Here is a 15370-nt window from a genome sequence, read left to right as displayed (position 1 = left end):
CTTAGGTCAAGAACCTTTGAACTAGTCTCTCTCCTTACTTTATAGATGGAGTATTTGTAACCCAGAAGGGGAAGGAGTTTTGCCCAAGGTCACACAGCCAGTGAGTGACAAAATGGGAGCAGAACCCAGCTCTTCTCAGGTTACTGTTCTTGCCGCTATTACCTGTCAAAACAGACCCAAAGCATATCACACGGCCACATGGGAAGTCTAGATGAACAGAAGAGAAAACTTCCCTTTATATTATGGAGGCGATAATGTGTACTCGAACCCCGCTTGAGGCAATTTAGAGAATTCTGACAAGTTCAGAAATGGGAGATTTTTCTAGTGTGATCACAAATAACCAAAGAAGCAAGAGAGGGGGTAGCCTATCTTTCAGACTTGTCGTGGAGGAGAGGGGTAGACCCTCTCAGGTTTCGGGCAGTGCATTCCAGAATGCGGGGAGGGGAACTTTAACAGGACAAATGAGAAGTCCTCATTTCAGGTGCAGATTAATTTCAAAGATTTAATACGTGTGTTTTACTTTGAGTTAGCTTGGGTTGAGAACAGAATGGAAAGCATAAACTGTGCTTCTTATCTTGTGCAGTGGTTTATTAGTAGCTCAGGAATGGCTAGCTCATCTGGTTAGAAATGTTATTAAATGAAAGACCAATGGGTTTTACCCTACTCCGTGGCCATAGACTGCATCTGGCCCCTGTTACAGGGTTTCAGGTATCTAGTGCTATGTCACAGACCACCCCAAAATGTAGTGGCTTGAAGCATAACCATTTATTTATGCCTGATGGTAAACACGGGCTGGACTCACTGAGGATGGTTCATCCCTGTGCCATGTGGCTCAGTGGTGGTCTCTTACGAGACTGTATTCAGCTCTAAGCTTGGCTCGGGCTGGGACATCCAAGGTGGCCTCTCATCCTTCAGGGCCTCTCTATGTATGGCCTCTAAATTGGTAGCCTGCACTTCTTACATGGTAATAAGATCCATGAAGGGAGTATTCCAGAAAGATAAGCCCCAATGTATAAGTGCTTATCATAGCCCAGTTCTGATACACCAACTGCCTGTTAACCCTCAAAGTCACCTCCTAAAACAGCGCTATTTTTATTAAGATGCAACTCTCATCTTATGAGAACCACAGAAAAACAGTTGTAGGTTAAATCTGGTTATAACTAAAATTTTATGCCCCCAAATATTAAGGTTATGTTTAAGAGAACAAAAATTTCATTACAGAAAAACTGTTGACCTTTTCCTAGATCATCTGATCCTAGTTTCTTAAGGATCATATATTTGGTCATTTTTTTTCTCTTATTCTTTCCTTCACCAAATATTGAGGATGGCTCTGTGCATACTGAGCTAGACCGTATAGTAAAGAAATGAAGACGAAAACGAAATGAAGCCTGTCTTCAGGGTGACTGTAAAGGAGAGAAAGTACAAAAATAGCACAAGTTAGGTGCTTGTTTGATCCTTCTTCCCTGGTGACAAAAGCCTGATAAGAGGCGGGCATTGCCCTCCTCCCCACTGGCAAGAGTAAAGATAATGGAGGCTGGGGCCTCTACCAACTGTGCTGTCCAGGGGGGATGTGGGCAAGTAAGTCATCAGCCTGGAGAGGGGAGAAGGCCAGGGTAGCTGAACCTGGGAACCAAGGTTCAAAGCCAAATGCTGGGGGTTAAAGATTTAAGAACACCAGGGGAAAGGACAATGGGAGTTGATGGGCGTGAATTTCCAGGGTCCTGGAGCCAGTGCCTGGATGGTTTTTTGCTGCTTCCCAGTGGACAACCTTCAGCACAAGGCTGGTTCATTGTGAGGGAATGGGATGAACAATGGTGACTGATGTGGGAGGCTTGGCTCTGCCAGGATGGGAGCCCATGGGCAGGAGGGGTTACTTCTATCTAGAGGAAGGATTTCAATAACGTTTGTCCTGAGCACTAGAGACTGAGGAGGTTTTACACTTGTGGATAGGAATGGCGAGGAAAGGACATTCTGGCAGAGTGAACAGTGTTATGTGTGGGTAACTGAGTAGAAAGAGACAGGGTCACACTCCTTAATAAACAAACTCTGAATCCCCTTGTTTCCAGAAATATTTTGACACATTATTTTAAATTTAAAAATTAGATCAAAGCTAATATCATAATGAAGTCAAAACTAAGACTATTTACCTGTAAACTAAGATGATATAGAGCTATTTTAAGTAGAAATTCAGCAAACTTAAGATCTGGCAATACTGTTAGGGGCAATACTGGTACCTTAAAGTTAAAATGTTCTTGTTTTAGTTGATTAACCGTTATTCTTTCTTCTTCATTGCTTCATCATTACATGCTTGAGCTTATTCTAATGCTGTGCTGTCCAATATGATAGCCACTAGTCACATGAAACTATTTAAATTTAATTAAAACTAAATAAGATGTAAAATTTCGTTCCTCAGTTGTACTGGCCATAATTCACACTAGCTCCCATATTGGACAGCATACAATAGAATATTTCTAAAAAGTTCTATTGGATAGTGCTGTTCTGATGATACAAGTGATTCCCAATTCAAAAGCCTTGAGCACCTAAACACACACGCATAGTTCCTACCATAAGCATAAATTCTACTTTTGCATTCGTGCTTTGCATTTTGTTTTGTGTAAAATTGACCCCTACTTAGAAGGTGTATATACATGTGTGATACAGACACATGCCTGCTGTCATTCCTAAATAAGTAAAAACTTCAGCAACAAAATTTGTTTGCAGCTTTTAGAAATAGCCCTGGACAAGTGAGAAATAGAGCATCTTTGCTTCCTTGTCTGTCAAATCAGAGCACTAACATTAGTTGGATTTTCAAAGAGATTAAATGCAATTATACTTTTAAAGCACATAACCTGTGGGAAGCCTTCAGTAAATGGTAGCTATAAAGCAAAATATGGTGGTAAAAAGGTGAACTATTTCATTTCATGCTGAAAGAAAAACCGACCTCTAATAAAATGGCATAAGACGGCAGCATTTTGAAGAATCTCATATTCACAGCTTTTGTATTGTTTCTATCCACAAAAATAAGTAAGTGCATTTATTTTAGCCCGAGAGACTCTATGGTCCAGCTGATTTTGTTTGTACCTTTTAGGCAGCGCGAGTAACCGATCCAGCACCCGGAGCCTCCTCAGTGTGAGCAGCGGGATGGAGGGAGACAATGAGGTGAGAGCAAGGGCCCTCGCCTCCACCTGTCTACTCCTAGGGTTTGTTTCATTGTAAGAAATAGAAATTCAGGTGAAAGAAGCTAGACACAAAAGGCCACGTATTTATATGAAATGTCCAGAGTAAGTAGATCCATGGAGACAGAAGGCAAATGGTTGCCAGGGACTGGAGAAGAGTGGGACATGAGGAGAAACTGCTTATGGGGAAAGTATTTCCTTTGGAGTGACAAAAATGATTCGGGACTAGAAAGAGGTAGTGATTGTACAACACTGTGAATGTACTAAGTGCCACTGAACTGTTTGCTTTATAATGGTTAAATTTATGTTATGTGAATTTCACCTTAATAAAAAGAGGAAGGAAAGGAGAGAGATAAATAGACATCTGCTCAGACCAGTTAAGCCAAAAGGGGCATCTGCGAGAAGGAACTGAACGAGTCTCAGGGAATCCAGGGATAGTGATCACATCCTGGGGCCTGGATCAGAAGTGGTGAGGCATGCCAGAGCAGAGGCCACTGCCCTGTGCTTCTCGAGGCCACACCCTCTTTTGTCTCTGCTTCTCTGGACATATCTGCTTTCTTCTTTCAAAGTTCCCTGGCCTTTTCAGGTCATCGGTGATGCTGACCCTGGTGTCCCACAGACCATGCTTTGAGTTGCAAGGACCATTAATGATGATTTGGGCCTGATTGTCTCCTCAGTGGCTCCGGGAGCCAATGCAAAGCTGTCCTGGTGTTGCTGGGTTGATTCTGTTTGTGAATAACCTTTAACTAAATCTTGAGGAGGCTGAGGGGTTTTTAGGATAGCAGTGTCCAGCCGTGCTAGTTACTTGATGTAAGTTTTACCTTTCCTTCTCATCTTTTTTGTTGTAGGATAATGAAGTCCCCGAAGTTACCAGAAGTCGGAGTCCAGGCCCCCCACAAGTGGATGGAACACTCAGCCTGCCCATTGAGAGGCCCCCCAGGGTGCCTCCAAGGGCTGCCTCACAGAGGTAACATTAGAACTGATAGCAAAGTTTTTTGTCACTCTCTGAATTCCAGGGGGAGAGTAGAATTTGGGGATATCTAAGATGACCTAAGAATGAATGCAGAGCTAACTGAAATGCCTATTTTTGACGTGTTTCAGTGTGAACTCTTCATTAACTTAAGTGGTGCTTTTATGTAGGTGCATACACTTTCAATAGCAAATGTAATAGTTCATCAATGAAATACATTGGTAAACACCAACTTTTTGAATAATTTTTATCTGTTTGGTTAGAATTCAGCTCCCTAATAACTAATTTCCTTGGCTGTATTGTGGGGACAGTGCCTTCTGGAAACCCGGAAGCAAGAAGGAATTGGGAATGAAAATAAAGGTGAGAGGCAGCATGGTATGGTAGTAGGGAGCATGGCTGCAGTGCCACAGTACCTGTGAACAAGTCTCTGGCAGTCACTTGTAAACTTGGGTGAATTAGCTAAAATTTATATGCCTCAGTTAAGTTTAACTCCATTCCTGCTTCCCTCGCAGCTCCCACATCCAGTGTGTCTCCAGACTCTGTCCACTCAGCTGCCCTTTCAGCTCTCAGATCCACCCCTTTCTCTTCATCTGCCAGGACCTAAGTTCATCCATGTAAACTTATGTTTACCTCCTGCCTCCAGTCAGTCCCTCTTCCACAATATAACTGTAGTGTACTTACCAGAACAGACATAGCCAATGATGTCACTTTCTGGCATAAAAGTCTTCAAATTTAAATCTGTATTTTTTAGCCAGCTCTGGCTCCATCTAACCTCAAGTCCCACTCCTCTCCTGTATTCACTGATGCTCCACCCCTTAAGAATTCCGAATGAGCTGTGCTATTTTGTACTGGGTCTTTGCCCAATCTGTTCCTTTTGCCTGAAATGCTGTCTTCCTATTCCCTTTCAATCTCTGCTTAGAAAATTCCTACACATCTTTTAGGACTCAGCCCAAACATCATCTCCTCTCTTGAAGCCTTCCCTGATGTTCCTGTGCAAGATGAACGTGATCCCCCAAGCACCTCTATTATAATTCATTCCACATTGTAGCCCTATTTTACGTATCTGTCTCCTTAAGTGGATGGTGACCCTTGAGAGAATACAAACTGTTTTTGATTAAAAAATTTTTTTTCTACTCTCCCAAGTACCCAGCACAGTAACTGGAACATACTAGAAATTTAATAAATATTTATATTCACCATGTAAATGAAAGAATGGATAGATAGATTTGGTGCTTGGGCTGCACTACCTATCTCCTAAACAGCCAACAAGTCATCTACCACAGTGCAGGTGGGTTACATATTAGTAGACAGAGGCTTCATACTCCCACCTGTTGTAAGTTCCCAGTATATTTCAAAGTCAGGGAAGGCAGATGGCAGCAAGAAGAGCAGTAGATGCATTATATCTTTGCGTGAAATTTCCCTTGCTCCTTAGTCTCTATAGAATGGGCAGTTGACAATGTCATCCTCTTCATAGGTAAGGTCCTGTCAGTTGACAAAAACTAAAAAAATGCCCAATTCATGCTGAGCCATTGCCCCTTTGCTTTTGAACTTATCTTGCCATTTATTGGTGATTTGCCAATCACTAACAATCTACGCACACCCACTTTAAGGCAGAGCCTAGGTACTCCATGCTTCTGGAGTCATCCGGCAGGTCCAGGGTTAATCCTTCAACTGCTGACTTGTAAAGAGGTCCATCAAAGTTTCTAGAGGGGGCCGGAGTGGTCGGGGAACGGGGGAGGCGGGACTTGAAACAAAGACTATTTTCTAACTAATAGGGAAGCTTAAAAATATTTTTAACAATGTATGACTGTACAAAAGCTTACCAGCTAAACAACAGCCGTGTTTTAAAAGAACATTAACCAACATCAGGATTGCTGAGTTCTTGAACCAAACTTCACCAGCAAGATCTCACCCTCAACAGGGAGGAGAAAGCAGCCAGTGCCCAGGTATCTCTGGACAATTGTGTCTCTAGCTTCAGCATCCCAGTGTCCTGGAGAGGCTGTCTCCCCACAGGCCACCCCTTGATTCTGATTTAATACCCTTTACTTCCATGGTTCTGAGATATCTATAATCAAATATTCATTTCCTTGAGATGGGACTTCCAATCTATAGCTGAGGTCATTGATCAGAATGAAATCTAGGGATGGTTTGTTTGTTGACTCACTGGGACAGCAGAGGGAGGAAGAGGGGCCAGGAGGCCCCTCTTTGTGATAGAAGATGAAATGTCAGGTTCATGAGGCATCCATAGGAAAAAGATCTAAGAATAAATCTTTAGTTATATTTATAAAATTATTAGCTTTACTTCTTGAGTGCCTACTCTAAGCCAGAAACTGTGCTACTCACTTTCCAATCATTATCTCTAAGCCTCGCACAGTACTCCAAAGTAGGTATTATTATCTGTTTGGTAGGTTCAGAGAAGTTGAACTTGCCCTTCAGACATGTGCATAAATGTCTCTGCTATATGTTCCCATAGGTTATGACTTCCTCCTTCAAAACATTCAGTACAGCTTACTGATTTTCTTTATTGTCTGTCTCATCCATTACATTCTCAGCACCTTAAGGGTATGATCTATGCTCATTTTACTTGTTATATCATCTCACACTCAGGATTAGAGATATAATAGGTAAATGTTTGTTAACTTGTTACAGAAAGAAAGGAAGGAAAGAAGAAATAAGTGGAATCACCTGGGTGTCCTTTAGCTTTCTTTTGTAAGCCCACAGTTCCTAGGACAGACTGGGGAGATGGAAAGAGACTGTCCCTTTGTTTTCTCTGGGTAAAACGACAACCACATAAAACCATCTACACCCAGGGGCCACAGCAGACCTCTTGCAGGACCTGTGCAGGATGTCTGTGGTTATTCTTTCCTACTTCTATCTTTTTCTCTTGTTCCTGAGACAGCCTCTTTTCCCAACTCTTTTGTCATTTCCTTGATCTGCACAAAACTTACATTTAAGAGACATTTAGTAAATATTTACTCACTGATTCATTTAATCTTCAAGTACGTAACTCCAGGATAGCACAATTCAATTACAGCACCTGACAAAGCTCTCTTTCTTGACTTATTGACTTCCTTCCAAGAGAATTAATATTGGTTTTACAGCACACATGTGGAAATAGCTCCTGCAATCATTGAACTTATCTGTAAATAACCTCACCCAAGTTTATCTGGAGTGTAATTTAGGACTACTCAGAAACCATCCAGAATAACATGGAGGAGGGCTTCTAAGAAAGCAAATGTGGAGTTGGGATAACACACTTTGTGATCTCACGAATAAGTACTTGTAAGAAACAGACCAGAAATACTCAATTCCTCTCTCAAGGGACCTCCCTACTACAGTGTGTCTACTGCCTGGCTGTATATTCGAATCATGGGTATTTTACAATATAGGTTTTATCATTATTCAGGTATGGCAAGGTCACAGATCAGGAGATGACTGCCGTTGAAAAGATAGTTTGTTATAATCATAGACACCAAGAGGAGGGAGCATATTATGTCGTGGGGGTGGGGATGGGCACATAGAGAAGCACCAGGTTTAGTCAGGAGGAAGAGGAGGGGAAAACATGGGCGAAAACCTTTACTATGGTTTCCACAAGAAGGAACAAATGAGGCAGGGTTAGCAGATTTAGGATTGGCTGGCTTGAATAATTTTAGCAGGCCTAGAGCGAAGGGGCTGTCTCTAGGTGTCTGGGACCTGGCCCTTAGGATGGGGAGATAGTGGCCCACTCCCCCTCACCCCCCACCCCTTGTGTGAAACCCCCATAAAGGAGGTAGTTGGGGTGTGGGCTCTGGATCTGTTGGTTTGCGTATGAAAGGTGTGCTCACAGGCAAATTGTTTGCTATCTCTAGAAATTAGCTTACCTTGAGAGGGGCAGTCCCTCCAGGATCAGTAAGGCCCCTGAAGTCAAAGCATCAGAAAATAAAAGACATACTTAATATAGTGGTTGAGAGAGGGACACTATTAAAAAGTTGGGATGCTCGAATCCAATTCTCTAGTGATTGTAGTGGAATAGGTCTGGGATAGAGCCTGGGCATTGATATTTTTCAAAGCTTGACTGGTAATTCAAATGTGCAGTGAGGACTGTGAGCCACAGCTAGTATGTGTGACACTCAAATGTCCATATGTGTGGCCAGTTTCATTAATTGCATAGTAGACCAAGTTTACAACAAATCATGGATGCCTAAGAACTAGTTAATCAAATTCATTTAAAAATATTTGCTTAATCTTTCATTTCAGGCCTCCAACCAGGGAGACCTTTCATCCTCCTCCACCTGTTCCACGCAGAGGTCGTTGACTCCACCTCCTAAAACCTGCCTACTTCAGGACTTTGAGACTTGCAGTTTTCAGCCTGTTAATGATGTCTTCACGTTGTGATTTATGGCATGATTGCTGACCTTAAGACCCACTCTCATTGCTGATGTTGTTGCAGCCCTGCTGGTTTGGGCTTTCCTTAAAGAAGATATTATTAAGGCATGAAGAAGTGAAAAACTAAGGACTTTATTGACCATTACCAAGTATATTGAACCATATCCTGGTTTGCCAAAAGAGTAAAAACTTAATTGGAACACTTACCTCTAATCTGGCATGTCAGAAGCCTGAAAAGATTGATCGCTTTACAAGTGTTTTACTAAAATGCACTTATTTTAGACCTTACTTATTTGCTAGTCCAGACTAATTTCTACAGGTGGTTATGATTTAATATTTAGAGTATTCAAGTAAGAAGACATATCCTAATTTTTAAATGATTCTTCAACTTCTCTGTTAACAAGCCAGCACTTCATCTATATTAAAACTCATGAGCAGATGCCTAACTATATAAGTAACAAAGTATGAAGACTGAGAGACTATAAACAGGAAATTGATGTTGAATCAAATTCAGGAGGGTATGTAAATGCCGGGGCTGGTCATATACAACAAAATGAAAAAGACTTTAGAGAGGGATTAGTTCTAACTCCCCTTAAGTAGAAGTCAAATTCCAGGTTCCACAGAAGTCCGGGACTAAGAGTATTCAGTTGGTTAGCATATGAGGCAGGTCTCGAATCCGGGCCCACTGGTTCCAAGTCACCACACTTTCCACCTCCAGATAGCCAAGCTGTCTCCCTCAAGAAATGCCCAGATGTAGAAATTTGGTCAGTGACTAACTATTGGCCTCTCAGAAGTTCCCTTCTTCCATATCTCCCAGGTGTGGAACTACCATGTATTATTTTTTTTCCAGTTTGGGCTTTTACACTTCAGTATGCTTTCAGGACAGTGGTGATGCCAAGCAACATCTATAAATGGTTGGAACCAAAAGCTTGGGGTGCCAGGGATCCCATTTATTGCTCTGTAGTTTTTATAGGTCTTAGTTCTGGCTGTAAAGAGAGAGGAGAATCCTTGACATTTTTTCTGATAAGGGGTCAGAAGAGAAAAGAAGAACTTAAAATAAAAATAGTTATCCATTTCTTTATACACCTATTATTTCCACCAGGCTTGAGAAATCTGTTTGTGCAGAGAATTGTAGAGCCTAAAGTATGTCATTAATTTTGATTTCCTAGCACATAAATCTACCTTCAAAACACAAGTCCTTAATTCAATGTTTAAACATACAGTAAAATTAGTGTCAGACCTATTTCTTTAAAAAATATCAGAAACCTTGTAGTTTTCCAGGAAATTATTCTCCATCCCACACATGTATATAAAAGCCACACTAATATTAATCCATTTAAATAGATTTATTGGGTCTTTTTCTAATGATTAAAGGTTCTTTTTCAATCTCATTCCTCAGTTCAGTAAACAAGGACTGTTATTGAACTTAATAGCTTCTGGGGTCTTAGGGTTTTTTTTTTTTTTCCCTGACATAAAATACACTATTGGCCATGGCCATCAAGAGAGTGTTTGTGCAAATTGCCTGGCACATAGTATCCATTCTGCAATTGTCCCTTTACTCTCTTTGTCACTTATTTGAGAGAAGAGGGTAATGTGAGATAAAAAGAGAACAAGATATTACAATGTCAGTATGGTTGTCCTTCCTGTTATTTATAGACAGTTTCCATATTAAGCACATTTAATTTTGATAAAAGCTACACTTTTAAAACATTCAATCCAATAATCCCTGTTTTGGATACCAGATTTATATTTTTGTACATTCTCTGATTGACAAGCATTTAGATCAATAACATGGTAAAACCTACTGCCAGTCCATAGTGTTACATCTTTGTGTATGCACATCACTGTTTGTTCAATATTGGAATATCTTATTGCATCTTATTCTCATGTGAAAATAAGTGAAAACCACAAAATTGAAAGTGCTGATAAGAAACCTGAGTCTCATAAATGTGATACACTTGAGATGTGGATGGAAATGATCAGGACTGTCAAGTCAAAAGCGACAAGTCTAAAACCCATACAAAGTGTTCACTCAACCTCTAAAATGATTGATTGTGTATAAAAGTAAAAGAAGAAAATAAAAAAAATTTGAATGAAACACTGGTACTGTGTTATCAAAGCGTGTCTGTAATGATGAGGTAAAAATTTTCATTCACTAGATACAGAACCACCATTATAACATAAGTTTATGCAACTTCCACATACCCAAATTAGTAGACATTTTTAGGAATATGTTACATAATGAAACCATGGATTTCAATACAATAAGAATCAGAAACTAAATTGTAACAAGGTATCTAAAGAGACTTAAAAAGTTTTCTATATGATGCTTTGGGAGACAGCAAAGCTGTCACCATCCTTCCCCCAAATTTATACGCTGGCTCAATAGAAAGTAAAGTTTTTAGTCATATTCACTGGCATTGCTTTTGCCTCTAACTGTACAAGGTACATTGTCCTACAGTTCCTAGGCCAGCACTGTTCCTTTATCTTATATGAAAACCTGTGGGCATATAACCCAACTACATAAGCATCTAAGTAGAGAGGCTATGAACAGGAGGATGGTGTTGCAATCAAATAATTTAACTTGACATATTTAATGTGAGTAATCTCTGATGCTTTGCCATAATTAGGTAAAGTGATAGTATGTAAATGAACTCAATGACTATTTTTCCAAGTCAAGCTAAATTATCTACCCTTGCTCCCGCTCCTTTATCTTGCTTCGTTATTAAAAAGGAAGGAGAGATCCTGTTTCATCCTTTATCACCTTAATAGCTGGGATTTTTAGATCTCTCTCCCATATGCTCTAGGAAGCAAGTTGGTTTTCTGTGCTCTTTCAAAGAATAATGTGTGGTTTTGCAGCTGGTTGGCTGAGGGAGCATTAGTAATGGATTTATTTCTAAGAAAGACAAGTGGCCAATTTAGATAACTCTAAAAGATTCATCCTAAAAATCAATCCTCAATTTCGAGGAATCTGCTTTGGTTTTATAAATAAATTGTTTTCTGTTCTTTTTCAGGAGAGTTATTAAGAATATAAAATGCATTCCTGATGGCCAGATCTATGTTCACCAGAGTGGTGAAAGGAAGAGTAGGAGGTTGAAGGATGTGTTCTGAATTCTCAGGCACAACTCAGAATTCATTTTCTCTTAGAAACTGTAAAAAATAGGAGGTTCCCAGGCTAGCCTGCCAAAGCCCATTTAACCTATGATGTAGGAGAAAATGTCTTAACTAGCTACGCAATGAAAATTAGAAATGGCGTAGGGAGAGAATATTGGCTTGAAAGTCAGGAAACCTGGATTTTATTTTGGTCTGCTATTGACTTGCTTAGTTTACATAGCTTGACTACCCTGGTCTGTTTTATCATCTGTGAAGTGGAGAATTTTGCATTTAGTAAAACTCAACCTTTTAAGTCCAAGTCTAAGGCAAGGGGTGGGGAATTCTTCATTCTGAAGGAGCAGGAAGGCAGCCTTGCTGGAGTTACCGCATAATTGGCAAAGGATCTTATCATATAACAGCTGCTATTCCTCGCCCTGTATCATTGTTATAACAGATCAGTTTTAGAAATGTGTGAGAAACAGTGAAATGGGAACCATATAAAAAAATTAATAGCATTAGTTGCTCTTCAGTCTAAGAACCAAATGTTTTAGGTAATTGCTTTCTGAAGAAAGAGCTCGGACCAATTATATAGTTCTTTGGTGCCTAGAACAGTTCAGCTAGAACAGAAAAGGTATAGGTGAAAGGTGGTAATAGCAATAGAAGGACTGCTCACCCCAGAAGTAAATAACTAGCAAGACAAACATAAAAAAGCGGAAAGAAGAAATAGAATTTCCAAGAAAAGGTAGCTGAGGATTGAAATCAGAAGATATAGTGTCATCTATAGAACAATATTTTTGATGATTGCGTTTATCGAGAATGAGAATAAAAGACTGAAATTGTTTTCTGTATCATTTACTGGTCATAAGCTCTATAACCAATTGAGTCTCATTAAAACTACAATTAGAAAGAGGCTATGTAGCCATTTGGAAGGGAGTGGTTCATTTCACTGGCATTTCCCCCCCATATTTTTTGGTGTCAGGGAATGAGGTCATTAATATAGATGAGGAAACTGGTCAAATAATATACATCAATGTTTCTGACTCTCCAGTTTGGAAGAACAGCTCTGAGTTTGCTGATGCCTCCGAGTCCTGTTTTTGAGCTTTGAGGTCATCAGATCCCAAGGATCTTTGAAGCCACACCCCTTTTCTCTAATCAATTACTTTATCTCCTATTCTTTTTTTCTATACCTCCTGTCAATCAAACTATTATCACCTAAAGCCATTTATCATGATTATTTCCTAGTATCTACCAGAGTCCCTGGCACATAGTAGATGCTCAATAAACAGTTGTTGAATTAATGACCTTACATGCTCTTCCCTCCATTAAACTTTCCTACATACTCTACCAAAATGCGGTTTCCCCTTATTTCCTTGCCCATTGCTCTTATTGCCTGTAGAACATTTGCACAGTTGGTCACATTTTATGCAGTTCTTTTTTCGTACACTGTTATGCTGCATATGTTACGTTTCTTGATTTTAAGCCTGCACTCCCCAAATGAATACTTTATACTTTTTCTTATTTTCTTATTTTCTCCTTACCCCCAAGCAATTCGCCAACCCAGTGCTCCTCACAACACCTAGCAAATGCTTACTGCTTTAAATCTGTGAGGCTGGTGATGGATGTTTAAGCAAGAAACTGCTCATCCATCTTAATTCAGCACTTAACTGCTTGTTCTTCAATTGCCCATCATCATTTGATTCAAAAGCAGTGATTATTCATTCACAGAGTATTTACTGAATTTCCACTATGAGCAAGTCACTGTGATAGGTGCTCTGGGGGATATACAAAGATGTATAAGATGCCTCCTCTGATTTCTATAGCAATTACTGGTGCATGATTCATTCAGCAATTAATCATGTACTGCCTTGTGATGTCTCTTAGACTAGCTAGAAAGTGTTCTTTAAATCTTGCTATGCTATTTGACTTTTCACTTACTATTGTCTTAATTCATTCTTTCATTCTTCAAAGAGTTATGGAATGTCTATGATAAGCACTATTGCTGCAGCTGCGACAGTTATAAACAAACGATAGTCTCTGCCGTCAAAAAAAAGGTCAGATTGTAGTACAGAAAGGAAAAATGGGACTAGATGGTAATTATGACATAACATGCCAAGTGCTGTTGGAATCCTGAAGAAGAGACATTCAACTTCCTGAGGGCATCAGGCAAGGTTTCACCAAAGAAGTGATAATTCAGTTAGGCCTAGAAGGAGATTATATAACAATTGTCCATTTATTTGCATTCTAGGCGAAAGGAACATTAAGAGCAAAGGTACAGAGGTATAAAAGAACATGATGTATTTGGGAAATACAGGGATGAAGCCACAGCATAGAAATCAGTGGGATATAGAGTTGGGAGATAAATTGGGATCTGATAGTGTAGGAGCTTGGTAACAACACTGTTGGTTAGCAAGGAACTATTTTCTTTTTCTGATTACATATGTAGCACATGCTCATTGTAAAAAACATCCAAATATTTATAGGCATGTACAAAGTAGAAAGTTAACTAGCTAATGCTTTGTGTCATAATCTTTCAGATTGTTTTCTATGGCTAGACTAATATATTACCTTTTAAAATGCAACTATACTCTATTTTCAATTTTTTTTTTCATTTAAAAGTATCTCTTGCATATCATTCCATTCCAGTACATACAGGGCTATTTCATTTTTTAAAATGGCTGTATCAATAGTAGTCCATTAGTAGTAAGAAAAACAGATTCTGGAACCTGACCGCTTGGGTTTAGTCTTTCACCAAGTTACTTAACCTTTCTGTGCTTCAGTTATATCTGTAAAATAAGTATACTAATAGTACCTGTTGCATAAGGTTTTTGTGAGGATTAAATGAGTCAGTACCTGTTAAAGGCAGATGAAATCTGAGCTGTGATTCCATGATTTATTTAAGCAATATTCAAAGAGTGTTTTAAGCAAGACAGTGATATCACCAGGTTTCTTTTTAAAAAGATCATTCTAGCACCTGTTGGGGAGAATAAACAGGGAGAGAATACTGGTGGCAGGGATCCTGTTAGGAAACTGTTGCAAAATATATAGTGTGATGGAGATTGGCTGTTCTTGGCAGAGGAAAGAGGAAAAAGAAACTTTTGAGACATTTCTAAGAGACCCAGTGCTGGAACTGTTGACTGTTGATGGCTGAGAGATACAGACAATCCGACTACAAATTCGATTTTTGGTTTAGAGGACAGTGTAGATGGTGGTGCCCGTCATATATTTATTTGACAGATATATTTTGAGTTCCTACTATGAGCCTGGCACTGTTCTAGGCACAGGAAACATGGCAGTGAACAAGCTCTGCTAGGAGAGGAGCTTAGATTCTAGGTGCTTATTTCTGTGGACAGAAAACCGACACATAAAAAGTAAACAAATATATGAAAAAGAATTTCAACAAGATAGAATAGTAGGGGTCCAATAAATAGTCGGTGACTTTGAAACACTTATCCAACCCTGTAAGAGTGTAACAATCTCCTATGATGATTATATGATCTCGTGATTCATTCACAGCCATAGACGAGTGCCTGGAAAGGGTTATTCGATCTGATCCCCCAAGCTCGAGTGGCAGGTCAGACCTCATTTCACAGCCTAGGAAAATAGGCCAGAAAAAGTTAAGCGTTTGGCCAAGGTCACAGGTTCTGAGAGCCCGGACGTGGCGGAGGTGCGGGTTTAGTCACCGACGCATGGCCGAGTCCGCGTGGCCCGGGCCCACGGGCGACCGTGCGGCGCGCGGGCTGCGGGAGAGGAGGCCTCCGCTGTCGCG

At 40.0% G+C, this 15370-nt stretch overlaps 1 protein-coding gene across 1 annotated transcript in view; it reads left to right on the top strand.

The window, feature by feature from the left end:
• PIK3AP1 (phosphoinositide-3-kinase adaptor protein 1) overlaps positions 1-9655 on the top strand; it is a 95616-nt gene extending 85961 nt beyond the window's left edge. Inside the window, exons 13-15 of the mRNA XM_011374040.2 lie at positions 3089-3159; positions 4025-4143; positions 8383-9655. Coding sequence (XP_011372342.1) covers positions 3089-3159; positions 4025-4143; positions 8383-8440 — 248 coding nt within the window. The 3' untranslated portion in view covers positions 8441-9655. The remainder of the gene's footprint in view (positions 1-3088; positions 3160-4024; positions 4144-8382) is intronic.
• The last annotated feature ends 5715 nt before the right edge of the window (positions 9656-15370 follow it).

Source organism: Pteropus vampyrus, unplaced genomic scaffold, assembly GCF_000151845.1.
Source record: "Pteropus vampyrus isolate Shadow unplaced genomic scaffold, Pvam_2.0 Scaffold238, whole genome shotgun sequence".
Lineage (NCBI taxonomy): Eukaryota > Metazoa > Chordata > Mammalia > Chiroptera > Pteropodidae > Pteropus > Pteropus vampyrus.
The sequence above is the reverse complement of the archived record's forward strand: the minus strand, read 5'-3'. Positions and strand labels throughout refer to the sequence as shown.